The sequence below is a fragment of the Molossus molossus genome, unplaced genomic scaffold, assembly GCF_014108415.1.
Source record: "Molossus molossus isolate mMolMol1 unplaced genomic scaffold, mMolMol1.p scaffold_m16_p_10, whole genome shotgun sequence".
NCBI lineage: Eukaryota > Metazoa > Chordata > Mammalia > Chiroptera > Molossidae > Molossus > Molossus molossus.
Genome location: NW_023425345.1, coordinates 19,492,529 through 19,510,178, shown reverse-complemented (window position 1 = coordinate 19,510,178; position 17,650 = coordinate 19,492,529). Strand labels below are relative to the sequence as shown.

The 17,650-nt window shown below is 38.9% G+C and overlaps 1 protein-coding gene across 2 annotated transcripts in view; it reads right to left on the bottom strand.

Moving 5' to 3' along the window:
* Nucleotides 1-17,650, bottom strand: part of FGD6 (FYVE, RhoGEF and PH domain containing 6) — a 123,973-nt gene that overhangs the window by 65,476 nt on the left and 40,847 nt on the right. For both annotated transcript variants that reach the window (XM_036250974.1, XM_036250975.1), the window contains one exon: nucleotides 11,613-11,766. In XM_036250974.1, coding sequence (XP_036106867.1) covers nucleotides 11,613-11,766 — 154 coding nt within the window. The remainder of the gene's footprint in view (nucleotides 1-11,612; nucleotides 11,767-17,650) is intronic.

Below are 17,650 nucleotides of genomic sequence, written 5' to 3'. Positions count from 1 at the left end.
AAACATTACTGACCATTACAACAACGAGGCAGCGCTTAAATGTCAGAGTCTCAGATAATTTGCAAATTTTCACTCTGACGGGGCATGAAAGTGGGTATTAGAAGAGGGAATTAAAGATAAGTAAGAATTAGCCTTAGCCTTCAAGTATACAAATATACAAATAACTATTTATAAGGACAACACTGAAACATGCTGACATCTTGAAGAAGAGAAAGAGCATAATCAGGCAGTGGTGTGTAATTCTGAGAAAGATTCACAAAAAATAACAGCATGTGATGACCTTCAGTCACTCTTTAAATAAGCCATCAAGTACATACAGACTCATCAAAGCCAGAAACTTGAACTCCTCCACCTTATATGATCACAACTGAGTCATCAAGTCCTGTCAGTTTGTCCTTCTGAATATATCTTTAAAGCTTAATTGATCCTTTCCTCTCCCATATTGCCTCCTTATTTATTGCTTTCACTATCACAGTAACTTAAGTGGTTTCCTTGGCTCTAGATTTACCCCACTGCAATCCATTCCCTACACTGCCACCAGAGTAAGAGTTCTAAAATGCAAATATAAGCACATTAGTTTTCAGGTTGAACCACATTATCAGCTCCCTATCACCTATGGGCAACAAAGACCACATTTTCTTTTGCCGTGTATATAAGACACTCCATAATGTGTCTAGTTATCTTCATTAGTCTCATTCCTACTCCTCCACACTGTATTCTCTCAACTCCAGCCAAATTGGAACCACCATGCAATTCCACTGTGCCCTGTCCTTACATGCCCATCCCTTTATACCTTTCCTTCCCTCTTCATCACCTCCCCTTCTCCCCCACAGATTTCTGCCTGTCATATTCCAACTCATCCTTTATAATGGTACTCTGAAAAATGTAAACTCAAACAACTAAAAGCTCATTATAGATAGTTATCATGTAGAACTGTAGGGGGTTGAATTAGATGACAAAGCCTTTTGTAATTCTAAAATTCTAGAAGTCTATGAATCCTGTTGTTTATTTTACCTTTTAAATTAGGAAAACTACAGAGCTAAAAAGAAGACAGTAACTATTAGAAATGATTCTAATTTCTAACATTTGTAAAAGGGATAACAAACCTTTTCAAAGCAGACAAAGTCAAAGATAGATAAAACAAACTAAAGTAAAAAAAAGCTCTATACTATCTCCAACTTGCAAGAACAATGTTGATTCTGACCCAACTTAAATAATGATGGATAAATACACCCCAATGTGAAACCTCAAGAGAAGCCATATTTGGCATCTCAACTTTTCAGTTAATGAAAGTCCTCATTTAAACTACATTGCATTTCAAAGCACACTACCTGTGAAATAACTGCATCTCCCAAAAGAAGTACATTGCTATGGAAGTTGAAATATTAGCCACAAATGAAATATTTTTTCAAGGTCATAAAATAAGTCAAATTAATTCTAAAACACAGCCTTTGATCTGAAAACCAGTTTTATGTTCCTATCTCTTGATAACAGCCCAGCTTTGGAAATTCTGAAATGTGTTCTCTTTTCATATTTGTTCACTGCAAATAAAGTTCAGGGACATTTACCTGTTACTTTTTAATAGAATTTTTAAAAGGCCTCTGCTAGACTACTCACGAGTTGTACTAAAAAGCAGCCTGACCCCTGTGGCTCAGTGGTTGAGCATCAACCCCTAAACCAGGAGGTCAATGGTTAGATTCCCAGTCAGGGCACATGCCCAGGTTGCAGGCTGATCCCCAGTGGGGGGGCATGCAGGAGGCAGCTAATGAATGTTCTCTCTTAGTGATGTTTCTCTCCCTCTCCCTTCCTCTCTTTCAACATGTAATCTTTTGTGACTGACTTCTTTCATTTAGCCTGTATTTATGGTTCATCCATGTTTTAGCATGTATCAGCACATTTTTTATTGCTGAGTAATATTCATCAGTTGATGGATCCCTTTATCAGTAGATGAACATTTGAATTCTTTCCACTTTTGGGCTATCATGAGTAATGTTCCTATGAACATTCCTGCATAAGTTTTGTATGAACACTTGTTTTCATTTATCATGGATATTTGCTGGGTTATATGGTAACTGTATATTTAACCTTTTGATGAACTACTAGACTGTTTTCCAAAGTGGCTGTACTATTTGACATTCTTTTTTTTTTTTGGTACGTGCCTCTAGCAGGAACCGAACCCGGGACTCTCTGGTCCGCAGGCCTACGCTTCAACAGCTGAGCCAAACCGGCCAGGGCCTATTTGACGTTCTTACCAACTGGGTATAAGAGTTCCAATTTCTCCACATCCTCACCAACATTTGTTATTGTCTGTCTTTTTTATTTTATTACCATCCTAATAGCTCACTGAAGTTTTGCCTAGCATTCCCCTAATAGCTAAGGGTGTTGAGTATCCTATTATGGCCATTTGTATATCTTCTTTGGAGAAATATCTATTCAGATCCTTAGCCCATTTTAAATTGGATAATTTTTTTTTTATTGTTGAGTTGTAAGAGTTCTTCACACATTCTGTATACAAGTACTTTACCAGAGATATTTACTAATACAGGGTATGACAAAAGTAGGTTTGCAAATTGTTCACATGAAAAATAATACAATAATTAACAAATAATATAAGAACAAACTCTTGCCCTGGCTGGTTTGGCTTAGCGGTTAGAGCATTGGCCTGCGGTCCAGAGAGACCCAGGTTCGGTTCCTGCTTGTACCTCGGTTGCAGTTTGTTCCCGGCCCTGGTTGGGTTGTGCGGTTGTGCGGGAGGCAGACACTCAATGTGTCCCTTTCACGTCAATGTTTCTCTCTCTCTCTCTTCCTCTCTCTCCCTCCCACTCTATCTGAACAAAAGATGGAAAAATGTCCTTGGGTGAGAATTAAAAAAAAAACAAAAAAAAACAAAAAAGAATAACTCTTGTGTTTCGCATATTCACAACTGCAAACCTACTTTTGCCCCACCCTGTACTTTCTTTTATTCTGTAGGTTGTCTTTTCATTCTCTTGATGATATTGTGTTTAGGTGGATCAATAACTACCTAGACAGGGAAAGTGAGTCTATTTTATTATGGCCATTGCTGTCTCAGATGAAACTTTAATTTCGATAAAGTCCAATTTACCTATTTTTTCCTCTTATCACTTATACTTTTGTTGTAGCTAAGAAGACTTTGTGTCATCTAAGGTCATGAAGAATTATTAATACCCTGGCCGGTTTTGCTCAGTGGTTAGAGCGTCGGCCTGCGGTCCAGAGAGACTTGGGTTCAGTTCCCGCTAAGGGCACGTACCTCGGTTGCAGTTTGTCCCCGGCCCTGGTTGGGTCGTGCGGGTGGCAACCACTCAATGTGTCCCTTTCACATTGATGTTTCTCTCTCTCTCTCCCTCCCACTCTATCTGAACAAAATATCGAAAAATGTCCTCAGGTGAAGAAAAAAAAAGAATTATTACCATATTTTCTTCTAAGAGTTTTCTATTTTTAGCTATCACGTTTAGGTCTATTATGATTCATTTTGAGTAATTTTTGTGTGTGGTGAGAGGAAAGGGTTTAACTTCATTCTTCTGCATGTGGTTATCCAGTAAGTCCAGTGCTGTCTATTAACACCTTCATTTCTTTAACTATACATTTTGACCTTTTCTAGTACAGAAAAAATTTTTATTGTCACCTGAAATACACTGTGAAATAATACTGATGTAAATAAACTAACTGACTTTTTAAATTATTTAATCAAGCTCACACAGCTGATAACTGGCAGAGTTAGGACTCAACCATGGGTATTAGAATGCCAAATTTCATGTTTTCCTATTAGAACACAATACTGCCTTTCATGTACACATTTCAGATTTATTGATCTAAGATAAGAAAAGGCAAACTTGAAATGATATCTATGTATTGACTATATTTGATATATATTTATTGGGCATATTTACCCAATATATATAAAGCTTGATTTCAGATACCTTTTTGCTTGTTTATTTTCATATAGTAAGCCAATAACAGCTAAAATCTATTGAGCATTCAGACTCTATTTAAAAAAGCGTACAATCATTTTTTTTTATCCTCACCCGAGGACATTTTTGCATTTATCTTCAGATAGAGCAAGAGGGAGAAAGGGAGAAAGAGAGAGAGAGAAACACTTATGTGAGAGAGTCACATCAACTGGATGCCACCCATGCGACCCCAACTGGGACAAACTGCAAAAAGTGTATAATCATTTAATCATCACAACAATCTTAGAAAACAAGGACAAGTATCCACTCTACTTCCTCCACTTGTTACAGATGAGAAATTAAAAGCACAGAGAAATTAAGTAAATTGCTCAGAATACAGAGCTGGTTAGTGGTAAGAACCCAGGCAATATGGTTCTAAAGACTATGTTCTTCTAAACCACTACAGAAGCAAATTACTTAAAAGCATTCACCAGGCTATGCTTAGGTGGATCAATAACTACCTAGAAAGGGAAAGTTAGTCTATTTTATTATGGCTATTGCTGTCTCAGATGAAAAGATAGAGAGTAAGCTCATCAGAGTGGTTGGCAATTTTACAGGAGGGAAATTATTAATACAGTAGCATCAGGTGAAAAAACTATGAAATGTTCATGACTAACTGAAGAAATAATGTCATTTTAAAAGCAGAAAAAGATTTAACAGAGATACTACATGTGGCACAACTAAAGACAAAAAGCACAATAATATAAATACTGGAAGGAAAGGGATAGGCAGGCACTAACACAAAGAAAGGGACCCTGGAAATCTCCAATGACCACAAAGCAAGAGTCAACCAGGCAATGTTATGACAGGATGTGTTGGGAAGAGGCATAACACAAAAAGGTTAGAGATTAATCCTTCCTTTTCACTAGGTATCAGTGAGATCCCTAGTAGAATGTGGAAACCAATTTTGGTTACCATACTTTAAGTTTGGGGAGAAATTGGGAATTGTTTGATTTGAGCAAGAGAGATGAATAAACAAAATGACAGAAAACAGTATTTGTCAAGAAAAGAAATAATTTGCAGTTTAGCAGTTTATTAAAAAGAGTAAAGACTGATTTAATTACATTCCTTCCTTAGAGAGAAAAAGCCTTTGAAAGCTCTTCCTAAATTCTGCAGTCTTTGACTCCTGCCAGTCACATGCATCTCAGTCAAATATCACCTTTTTAAAGGCTTTTACCCTAAGTAGTCTCCTCAGTTTCTAGCACATCACTGTGTTTATACCGTTCATAGCATGAAATACTTGAAGTTCTTACTGTTTATGCATTTCTTTACTACTCTTGCCCCATTAGTATGTAAGCTCTTCAAGAAGAGTGAACATGAGCTCTGCTTCATGTCTAGAACATACCAACAGTATCTAGGACTTTTTATACATTTCAATATTTGTTCAATTTACATCTGTGAAGAAGTTACCAAAAAAAAAAAGAGCTTTTAAATTAGAGCAAAACAGCCTGGCTGGTGTGGCTCAGTGGTTGAGCATTGACCCTTGCACCAAGAGGTTGCCAGTTTGATTCCTGGTCAGGGCACATACCCAGGTTGTGGGCCCAATCCCCAGTGTGGGGCATGCAGGAGGTAGCCAATCGATGTTCTCTCTCATGGATGTTTCTATCTCTCTCCCTCTCCCTTTCTCTCTCTCTAAAATCAATAAAGAAAACACAAATTTTTAAATTAGAGTAAGACAGATACCAATAAAGCAGAGGAGAAATTACTTGATAGATCTATCCCACATTGCTGAGCAATGCAGTAAGGATCAAGAACAGTCATTCATCTGTCTTAGGGTGTCTTACAAATTCACCTGCCTTAATGCTAAGTAATTTCTAGTGGTTACTCCCAACTTTACAGCACAGATATTAAGTCTTATAAAAAATAAATACAGAAAAACCTCAGTTCTCAAACTTAATTTGTTCTGGAAGGCTATTCGAAAACTGAATCATTTTTCCCATTAGAAATAATATAAATTGAATTAATCCTTTCCAGACCTCCAAATGATTCCTTATACCTAAATGAACTAGAAAAAGAACATTTTTAACCTTTATTATATACAGCACATGTCTAATGTACTGTTTAATCTATAAACACTTTAAAAACAAAAAGGACATGAAAATTTAACAAAAAGGAAATTAACTGTACTGTAAAAAATAAAAATGTATTAATAATAAGCATCAACAAAAGCAAAAAACCACAAAAATATTCACAGCACAATTTCCTGAGATATTAACAATGTGAGGTTTAGTGGTAAACAGACTAATACCTGCACATTTTCTCCTTTGTCACCTGAGAGACACATGACTGATCATATAGGCATCAGCATGAAAGAGTTGTCAGGTTGAGAAGTGAATTGTTCAAGATGGAGATGTTCGAGAACCGAGATTTGACTGTAATCATTGAGTTCTAACCATATACTGGACAGTGTTCTAAGACTTTACATATATCAAATCATTTAGTCCTCACAATTCCATGAGATATGAACTATTCTCATTTTCATAAAATGGGACATTTCAGCCTACAGAGGTTAAATAATTTGCCCAAGAATATCCAGATCATGGGTGTCATAGGTAATAGAGCTGGGATTTAAATCCAGACAATTACACAACATGAACTGTTCATATAAGGCTGAAAATGAATTTAAACAAAGCCAAAATATATTAAACAGGAAGCATAACAGATCAGTAAATTATGGTATAGGAGTTAGATGACACGGATTTCTTCCATGGTTTGATAATGCTTGTGGATATGTGGATCCTTTCAAATTCCATTTTGCTGTAACATCTCAGCACATCCTGTGGATACTGATGATATACTACTTAACACTGGAATTATGTCTTTAGAAAACAAATAATGACTTAAAATAAAACAGATAATTATATCAAATTAGAGAAACAATATAATGAACCCCCATGTACTGTGATACATCTTTAAAAACTATCAACACGTAGGCCAATCTTGTTTCATTGTATATTGAAGAACCAGCTCTTGGTCTCATTGATCTTTTGTATTGTTTGTTTAAACTCTATTTCATTTATTTCAACTCTGATCTTTATTATTTTCTTCCTTCTACTCACTTTGGGCTTTTTGTTCTTTTTCTAGTTCATTTAGGTGTATGTTTAGATTGTTTATTTGACATCTTTCTTGTTTTGAGGTAGGCCTGTATTGCTATGAATTGCCCTCTGAGGGCTGCTTTCCCTGTGTCCCACAAATTTGGGGTTGCTGCATTTTCATTTTACTTGTCTCAAGGTATCCTTTGATTTCTTCTTTAATTACTGTTAACCCATTCATTGTTTACTAATCATTACTTAGCCTCCATGTGATTGTGAGTTTTTCACTTTCCTTCTTGTAATTGATTTCTAGTTTCACACCATTATGGTTGGATAAAATGCTTGATATAACTTAGAGCTTCTTAAATTTATTCAGACTTATTCTGCGGCCTAATATGTGATATATCCTGGAAAATGTGCCATGTGCACCTGCAAAGAATGCTCATTTTGCTGCTTTAGGGTGAAATGCTAAAAAATATCAACTGACTCCATCTAGTCTAAAGTGTCATTTAAAGCCAGTTTCACCTGGCCGGTATGGCTCAGTAAATTGAGCTTTGTCCTATGGATTGAGAGATACCTGTTCAGTTCCTGGTCAGGGCACATGCCCAGGTTGCAGGCTCAATCCTCAGTAGGGGGTGCATAGAAGACAGCCAACTGATGTTTCTCTCTCACATTGATGTTTCTATCTCTCTCTCTAAAAAATCAATAACAACATATTTAAAAAAAATAAATAAAGCCACTGTTTCCTTGTTAATTTTCTGTTTGGAAGATCTATCTATTGATGTCAATAAGGTATTAAAGTCTCCTACTATGACTACATTACTGTTGTTCTTTCCCCTTATGTCCATCAATATCTGCTTTATATATTTAGGTATTTCTATATTGGCTGCATAAAAGTTTACAAAAGTTATATACTCTTATTGGATAGATCCCTTTATCATTACGTAATATCCTCCTTTGTCTCTCTTATAGTCTTTGTAGTGGTTCTCTTGTAGGGAGCATATGTTTGGGTCCTCTTTTCTTTTCCAATCAGCCACCTTATATCTTTTTTCTTTTTTAAAAAATTAATTTATTTTTGTAGCAAATGTTTCTCCTTCCCCTCCCCAGACATCCTCCTCCTGATCCTGCTCGTGCCCCACATCATTATTGTCTATGCCCATATGCATATATGCATATAAGTTCTTTGGTTTATTTCAACCCTCTCCCACAGACACCTCCTCTAAGGTTTGTCAGTCTGAACCATACTCCTTTCTATGTCTCTGGGTCTATTTTGTTCATCAGCTTATTTTGTTCATTATATTCTGCAAATAAGTGAGATTATGTGGTATTTGTCTTTTTCTGATTGGCTTCTCTTTGGTGAGGTCTGGCCCTGGTCCCCAGACTCATGTCTTTTTTAAGTTTTATTTATTTACTTTTTATTGATTATTTATTTATTTTAGAGAGAGAGGAAGGGAGAAAGAGATGTAAACATTGATGTGAGAGAGAAGCATGTCGGCTGCCTCCTGCACTCCCCCTACTGGGGATTGAGCCTACAACCTGGGCACATGCCCTGACCAGGAATTGAACCAGGACCTCTCAGTCCATAGAATAATGCTCAATCTACTGAGCCACAATGGCCAAGCTAAGTTTTATTTTTTACTGAAATCGTGACTCTCCTGTGGTTTCTGACCACCTTGTCTTTTGGCTAAAGCATTTAATCCATTTACATTTAAAGTGACTGCTGATAGGTATGTAGTTATTGTCATTTTATTTTTCATATTTATGTTTCCTTCCCCCACCCATTTCTTCTTCGTAAAGAAGTCCTTTTAATATTAATTTGGTGGTGATGAACTCCTCTAGTTTTTTCTTGTCTGGGAAGCTCTTTATCTCTTCTTCACTTTTTTTTCCTTTATTGACTTTTAGAGAGAGAGAGGAAGAGGGAGAGAGAGACAGAAACATCAATGAGAAAGAACATCGACTGCCCACCTCCTGCACGACTGAGAATCAAACCGGGTTGACGCTCAACCACTGAGCCACACTGGCCGGGCGGGCTCTTCTTTAATTTTAACATCATTCTTTTTCATTTTGAATGATCCCTGTGAGTGATCTAGAGACCAGAACCCTGGGGAGAATGAGGACAGAGTATCTTTCCTTCAATTTTAACTGATACTTTTGCTGGGTAGAGTAGTCTTGATTCTAGGTCCTTACTCTTTATCACTTGAAATATTTTGTCAATCCCTGTGGCCTAAAAAGTTTCTATTGAGAAATCAGCTGACAATCTTATGGAAGTTCCCTTGTAGGTCACTAACTGTCTTTCTTTTGCTGCTTTTAAGATTTTAACCTTTGCCATTTTAATTATGATGTGTCTTGGTATGGACCTCTTTGGGTTCATCTTGATTGGGACTCTTTGTGCTTCCAGGATAGTATGTCTACTTCCTTCCCCAGGTTAGGAAAATTTCCAGTCACTGGTTTCTCAAGTAGATTCTCAATCATTTGCTCTCTCTCTTCTCCTCTGGAACTTTTATGATGCAAATGTTGGTATACTTGATATTGTCCCAGGGGTCCCACAAACTATTCACTTTTTTTTTTTTTGGTTAATCCTCATCCAAGGATATTTTCCCATTGATTTTTAGACAGAGTGGGAGAGAGGGAGGGAGAGAGAGAGAAACATCGATGTGAGAGACACACATCAATTGGTTGCCTCCTGCACGACCCTGACCAGAGCAAGGGATTGAAACTGCAACCCAGGTACATGCCCTTGGCCAGGAATCTAATCTGTGACCCTTTGGTCAACGCTCTAACTGCTGAGCCAAACTGGCCAGGGCCTATCCACATTTTTAGAAATTATTTTTTCTTCTTCCTGGTCTGAATGTTCTAAGTTCTTTAAACATCCTTATAACCAGTGTTTTGAACTCTGTATCTGGCAGACTGCTTTGCCTCCATTTTATTTAGTTCTTTAACTGGAGATTTCTCCTGTTCTTTTATTTGGAACATGTCCCTTGCTTCCCCATCTTGGCGGCCTCTCTATATTTGTTTTTATGTATTAGGTAAATCTGTTACATTTCCCACTTTTGGCACAATGGCTTTATGTAGTAGGTGCATCACCTCAGCCGAGTGCTCCAGGAGTGTCCCTTGTGTACCCTCTTGTTATAGTTGAAACTTAATTGCTATTGGGACGTCAGTGGGTGAAAATGACCCTCAGGCTGACTGTTTCTGAGTACTGGGCATGACCATAGCTTACGCGCTGCTGTAGGGGCTGACCCCATGCAGTGGGATTCACTCCAATGGGTGCTGGTGCCTACCAATATTACCCTTTGGGTGTGCCTCTTATGGAGCTAACTGAGTGGTGCTCTGTTGTGGTCTGCAGCTGACCTCTGAGTGTGTTGGTTCTGGTGCCTCTGGAGGACTCCGGTGCAGGTCAATGTCAGACACTGACTGTGACTGGCCCAGGGCTACCTGTTAGAAGCTACAAAACAATCTGCAGTTGGTAGCTGGCTGTGCTGGGCCTGGACACGTGTGGGAGAGGCCATGCTGTAATCCAAGGCCAGCAGCCACCAGTACTGGGCCTGCGGCATGTAAGCAAAAGGCCCAAGGCACCATAAGATGTGCTGCCAGTTGCCTATAAGGCTCAGCCACTGCAAGAACCTTGGTGAGTACAAGAGTTGAGTGAGGAAGGGCCTCAGGGAGTCACCAGGGTTGAGTGAGTGGTGTTCACGGGGTTAATACAGATTCATATTTGATACCAATGCTAAGCCTTGGGCCACTCAGTGAAAGTCTCACCGTACAGTGACGCCAGAAGCCATCAGCCTGGGGCTTGCAGACTTATGCAGTATGATAGGGTCTTAGGTAGTTGTCAGGATGGAGCTACTAGAATTCACTAGGCTAATTCATAATCAGGTTTGACCACATGGGGAAATGGCTCAACAGAGGGACAATGGCAGACATCACTCTAGCCCTTGCCCTGAAGCAATACAACTCAGCTGCTCCCTATATGCTTCTGGCACTGCCCCCCGCACTTAACCAGAATTCCCCTCTAACTTAACCAGAATTCCTCGAGAGTTTTTTAAGAAAAACTGCAATTCAAGCCCAGGCTGGTGGCCAAGGAAAGAGCCTGGTGCCATGCATAAGTTGGGTGGTGTTGGGTGGGGTCTCAGGTAGTCTTCATTGGAGCTAGTGGAGTTCACCAGGTTAATGTGGGTTCAGATTTCTATGTGTAGAGGGAGGGCTCAACACAGGACAGATGGCATCTGTCAGCTGTGCAACAGGAGTGCTCAACTCAGAGACAATGGCAGCTGTCCCTCCTCTGTATTAACCTCATGAACACCACTCACTCAACCCTGGTGACTCCCTGAGGCCCCCCAGGGTGTGGTCAGCCCTCACCCTGAAGATACACAACTCAATTTCTCCCTGTGTGTCTCTGGCAATCCCCCTTGAGCCACTGTCCCAACACCAGAGTCCAGTGTGAGTGCCTGCAAGCAAAGTTTGTATGGGGGCTTTGGGGAGGGCACTTGGGTTTCCAGGAGCTCTCCATCTCATCAGGACTTACAGATAGATTTTGTGTCTAACATATTATTTCTGAGTTTCATGAGACCAAATACCACAAAAATAGACATAATTAAATACCAACATCTACCTGTTTATCTCCCAGCAGGTCAGGATCCCCTTTGCTAGAACCAGAGCTGACATCGTCTTCATCAGAACTGTTGATAACTTCCTCTTCATCCGAAGGAAGGTCACCAAGACCAAGGTCCAGATCACTGTGTACCTCCTGGGATGCTCCAGAACTGCTTCAATAAAAAGTGTAGCATTAGTTAGCTTTAAAAACAAGAAATACTACCAAAACCAAACAAAATCAACCACCTAATCCATGTGATGTAAGCAAGGCACATCTGAGGGATTTAGAAGGATGGAAATAGGCAGATCAGTCAAACTTCCCCTTCCCTTTCTCCATCACAGGTGTCAAAAACACATATTTTAAAAACAACACATATTCACTTTCATTTTAAAATCATCTTGAAAAACCTGTATTTTCAGGTTTAGACGGTGAATGAGAAGCAAGTTTCCCAGCCGCCCCCATCCTATGATTTAATATATCCTTACTCTTATAATATCAGGTCTCTACTAGTACAAACCAAGAGGCATCATAGGACATGGGCTGGGTTGCCACAAAGGAACATTAAAAGAGGTGCTGCTTCCATGAGTCTGTTTTGTTTAGCTAATAAACCTACAAGGATTGGACGGTAATGATGGCTCTCACAATCAACAATGCATGTGCTAATGTGAACATGTGCTCATCTCCTTGATTATAACCAATTGCCTTTATGTAACCCCATCATAAGGCATGGGAAGGAAAGAGGATGTTACAAATTCTCGGGCTCTGCTCCAGATCTGCTGATTCAGAAACTCCAGCAGGGACACTAGGCAATATATGCTAAAGTCTGAAACCACTGTACCAGGCCACTTACCAACTCCTCCTCACCAGCCTGACATCATCATTTCCCACTCTGTATTGAGATGGATCTCTTGAATCTAAAAGACATTGTTGCAATCCAATTGGTGGGGGAATTCCATAGCAAAGTTCCCCAGGAAGATGACAGAAATAATACTTTCTAGCTTTAGTTGTAAAGACTCAGGAATAAACCGCCTGTAGGAACTGCTTTCCTGTCTGTAGTCTGCAAGAGTATCTGAAGACCAGAAGTCAGTCAAAAAATCCACAGAAAATCATCAGGGAAACACTCAGGCAGAATAAAGAGAGTTGCATTTCATTCTGTTATTTATTTATTCTTTTTCTTTTAATCCTCACCTGAGGATATTTTTCCACTTATCTTCCAATAGAGGAGGGTAAAGGGGAGGGAGAGATAGAGAGAGGTAGAGAGAAACACTGAAACATCATTGACTGGTTGCCTCCTGCATGACCCTGACCAGGGCCAGGGTCCAAACAGCAACCAAACAGCAACCGAGGTATGTGCCCTTGACTGGAATCAAATCCGCAACTCTTTTGTCTGCGGGCCGACACTCTAACCGCTGAGCTAAACTGACCAGGGCATGGCATGCCCCTTTAGAAGGTCATGGGGAGGTCACTCAATAGCCAAGGCTCCCACAAGTTATGAGAATTTCTAACGGGAATCTTAAAAGCTCACGATGAATTTTTCTACCAGTTCCTGGAGCCCAACTGTCAAACAAACCACTTGGATGGAGGCAGAATGCCAAAAGGAACACTTCCCTCTGCCAAAGATGGGTTTTCCTATTACTCAGTGCCTGGAGGGCTTTAAGGAATCATATCAGCCTCAATTAGGAGGGAGCACACCTTATCATCACTCCCTATGACATGAAGGAGACTCATTCCCCAGGGAGTGGTGGTGGGTAAACAAGCTTTCCAGAGTCTAGACAGATCACTGGCAAGATTCACTGTCTCTGGGTGTGGAGAGATGAGCCCACCCCAGCTAAGTAATTAGTTGATTTATATTCATGAGAGTTAACAGAATCTACAGACCACAGGATCCATCCCTCTTAATAGAAGAAACACAAGTTGTTGGAGACAAAAAAAAAAAAAAAAAAATTGTTGGACACAATAAAAAAATTAATAGAAGAAACGCAAAGCTTTACTTGTTTTTATCTTAATTCTTTGTCCCTTAATGATCTCTAAAACCCATCACTCAAAACATATTCAATCTATGAGCAGCTTCAGCATTACCAGGAAGCTTCTTAGAAATATAAAACCTCAGGTCCTGCCCCACCCGACTGAGTCGGAATCTGGTTGTAACAAAATCCTAGTAATTTGGGTTTTTGGGATCAGACTATCTATGCGTTCTTTTGGCTCAACAGTATAAAAATTTTAAATAATTCGTTATAGAGCTGTGGCACCTTTGTGGAAATTATGTTTATTTTGTCTAAAAGGGAAGCTGAGCGTTTTTCTTAACATTTGGAAAGCTACTATTAAGATGATAGTAATCATTAGGGATATAAATGTTTACAAAAGGCAACATTAAGAACAAGAAAATAATAACTCTAAGAAAAGTTTGGGGGGAACACTGAAAAGAGTGTATGGTTTAAAGGAGATGGAGCATCCTAAAACTAAACATCACAATCAATGGTATAGAAATAGGAATGTGTGTATTCAGAAAACAAAAGGAACACTTTGGCTGCAGTAGGACACTCTTATAAGTAATTAATGGAAAACAAGCTTGGAGAAGACATCAGGAGCCAGGCTGTCAAAGGGCATAAAAAAATAGTTAAAGAGTTTATATTCATCCTGTAGGCCTTCAACAGAGAGACTCAGATGTCCCATTAGACCTCCAAGCTGGATGTCACTACCCTACTTCTTTCTTGCCAGTGCCAATTAGGGAAGAGAATGGCATCTCTTCTGTCAATCAAACTTTGTAAGCACAGCCCTTGCTCCACTTCCCTCACTTTATCAGGGAAAAGGACATCCCTGTTTATTAGCACCAGTGAGATCCCCCCTGATGATCTCCAAGCTTAAGTTGAAGTTAAAGGAGCGTCCCACACACCTGGATGATAAACAGTAGAGACCATTTATAATTTCTTTTTTTTTTTAATCCTCACCTGAGGACATTTTTCTTTTTTTTTTTTTTTATCCTCACCCGAGGACATTTTTCCATTTTTTGCACAGATAGAGTGGGAGGGAGAGAGAGGAAGAGAGAGAGAGAGAGAAACATCGACGTGAAAGAGGCACATCGAGTGGCTGCCACCCGCACGACCAACCAGGGCCGGGGACAAACTGCAACCGAGGTACGTGCCCTTAGCGGGAACCGAACCTGGGTCTCTCCGGACCGCAGGCCGATGCTCTAACTCGAGCCAAACCGGCCAGGGCGACATTTTTCTATTTTTTTTGTTCAGGTAGAGTGGGAGGGAGAGAGGAAGAGAGAGAGAAACATCGATATGAAAGGAACACATCGAGTGGCTGCCACCCACATGACCAACCAGGGCCGCGGACAAACTGCAACTGAGGTACATGCCCTTAGCGGGAACCGAACCCGGGTCTCTCCGGACCGCAGGCCGACGCTCTAACCGCTGAGCCAAACCGGCCAGGGCCATTTATGATTTCTAAAGCTTAGGGAACCCAATGTCAATGTCAATGAACTAACTGAGAGTGGGCACAGTGACAGAATAAGTAGAAGGAGATATAGAAGGAAATTTCCACTAGTGCAGGCAGCCAAAACCAGGAATTGAGAAGAGTTGAATGTAAGAAGAAGAAAAATCATCAGGGCTAGGGTAAAGAGATGGGGAAAAACTCCAGTCTTCCTTCAAGGTTTCATTTCTAGTCACCAGCAAAACGCAAGTGACATCAATTGAAACAGAAATGTGTTAACAGGGATCTTATTTTAAAGGTATGATAATAAATTCAGCAGCAAAATCAGAAAAGATGGTATCTAATATCCACATTTATGTATTCATCTTTACATGATTAAACAGAGGAAACTGTACATTAATCTACTTTTCCACATACTGTTAACAGCATTCAAATTCATCCAGATACCTCTAGATGTCTAATAATGAAATATGGATTCTTTACCAATGCCAGTCATTAAGTTTAGGGCTCTTCCATTGCTTACATATTCCCACTGTCAGGAAGATAACATCCTAGCACTGTCTGCACTGGGGTTAAAGAGACAGGACATAGTGTTTCCTCCACACTTTCCTGTCTAGTTATATCATAACTTGACAATCAAAGTAAAAGGAAAGTAAGCTGCAACAACAACCAACAGAGGTAAGATTACTTCCCCAGGCCACCCTTTCTAAGTCAGATTTGCTTCTGGAAAGAGTCTTATTTCCAGAAAAAAAAAATATTTTTTTAAGTACATTGAAATTAAAACAAAGAAAAGTAAAGCCAGAAGTAAATTCCCACTGATTAGGGAACTGTTCCTTCAATTCTATGTGCCAAGGATCTATACATTTGGAGTGATAATTATTTAATGCCATAGCTTTTTTTAACAATTGCTGATTTTGCCCTGGCTAGGTTGCTCAGCTGGTTAGACCGTCATCCCGGTATGCCAAGGTTGCAGGTTTGATTCAGGTCAGTGCACATACAAGAAACAACCAATAAATGCATAAAAAGTGGAACAACAAATCGGTGTTTCTCTCCCTCTCTCAAATCCATCAATAAATTTTTTTAAAATTTTAAATAAATTTAAAAATTACTTATTTTTATGTTATTTTCTATATATAGACAGGACATTCTCCAGTAAAAGCACACTGAATTTCTATTTCGGGTAAGATGTCACATCAAGGATGTTTTCTTTTTTAGAAGGAACTGCCTTTTTAAAAATTCTTATTTAATCCATTTCCCCTAAGAGTTTTCAAGAACATTAAACCTGCACAATGCCGAGCCAGCAAAACATCCTTGTGAGCCTCCATTCAACGAACAATTCCAGCAAGTGGGAGGGGTGAAGAACAAGGATGGCAGAGAAAGGAAGAGAAACAGCGTTAACTGACGAATGCTTTTAAAGCACTGAATCCTGTTCTCTGTTGTTGACAAATCTTTTTCCTCTTTTGACTATGATTTAATCTGAGCCCCTTAAACAAAGAATGTAGTATGTAATTGCTCCCAAAGTTGAAAGAAGTTCATTCCAATACCCTCACCTTTAGGAGTTTCTTTCTCCTTTCCAAGTCACAAGTAAATATGAACTTCTATGATCTTTCTCTTCCTCTTCTTTCTACTCCTGGCCCAAATTGAACAAAACTAGCTCATCCTCAGGATGTTGTTACAATTCTTTTTCAAATGCTATCTCATTATGACTTAGTGATTATGTGTTTTCTTTGGCTGCTTTCATATTTATCACAGATTGAGTGGAAAACACTACTACTAAGAACTTCAGGGATGAGCATTACATGAAAAAATTAGCAAAAAAAATTTATGTTATATATTATAATATGCCAACTATATAAAATTGTTTCCCAATTTTCACCAGAAAATTGTTTTCACATATTCAGTTTCACCAGAAAACTTTTACTTTGTTACTTCAGTTCCCTTATGACATTGTACATTCCTACGTCAAGCTGAAAACCTGAATCAAATCAACAGATAAAAATTCAAAAACCATTGTTATTCTTATTTTCAGGTCCTCTTCTCAATTGCACAATACTTGTAGAATCTTCTTCATCCCCAACTCAGGTGATTTTCTTGAGAACTACCACTAAAATGAGTAGGTTATCTCTCTATTTCTTTTAGGACATAGGCCACAACTTGTGAAATAGACATACAATGCCATTTTTACCCTCAAATAAAGCAAGATTCATATATTCATGTCATGTTTTTAGGTTTTCCAAACACAGGATCTTGCACAATTATTTTCATTATGTGCAGAGCCAAGGTGACAGAATGTAAAAGCCAAGATATAACAGTCTGAAGCAAACTTATCTGATCTGAATAAATATTAGGTTCAACAAGTGTGACCACTCTGTGATAAGTGGTAAACCAGATTATCTAATAGGTCTTATCCATTGCTAACTGCTTTTACTAAAAAGAAACATTGTTGCTTCAATAATATGTAAGGCTGGGATGGCTACTGCTCTTATTACAGTATAATAGCAGAAATCCTTCCCCCCAAATAAAGGTATATACATTTGTTTCTTGATATACATTAATTTTTAATCTTTTGAGACTGCCTAAAGGTTAAGAGAAACTTCATTTTATTTTTTAAATTACTTATT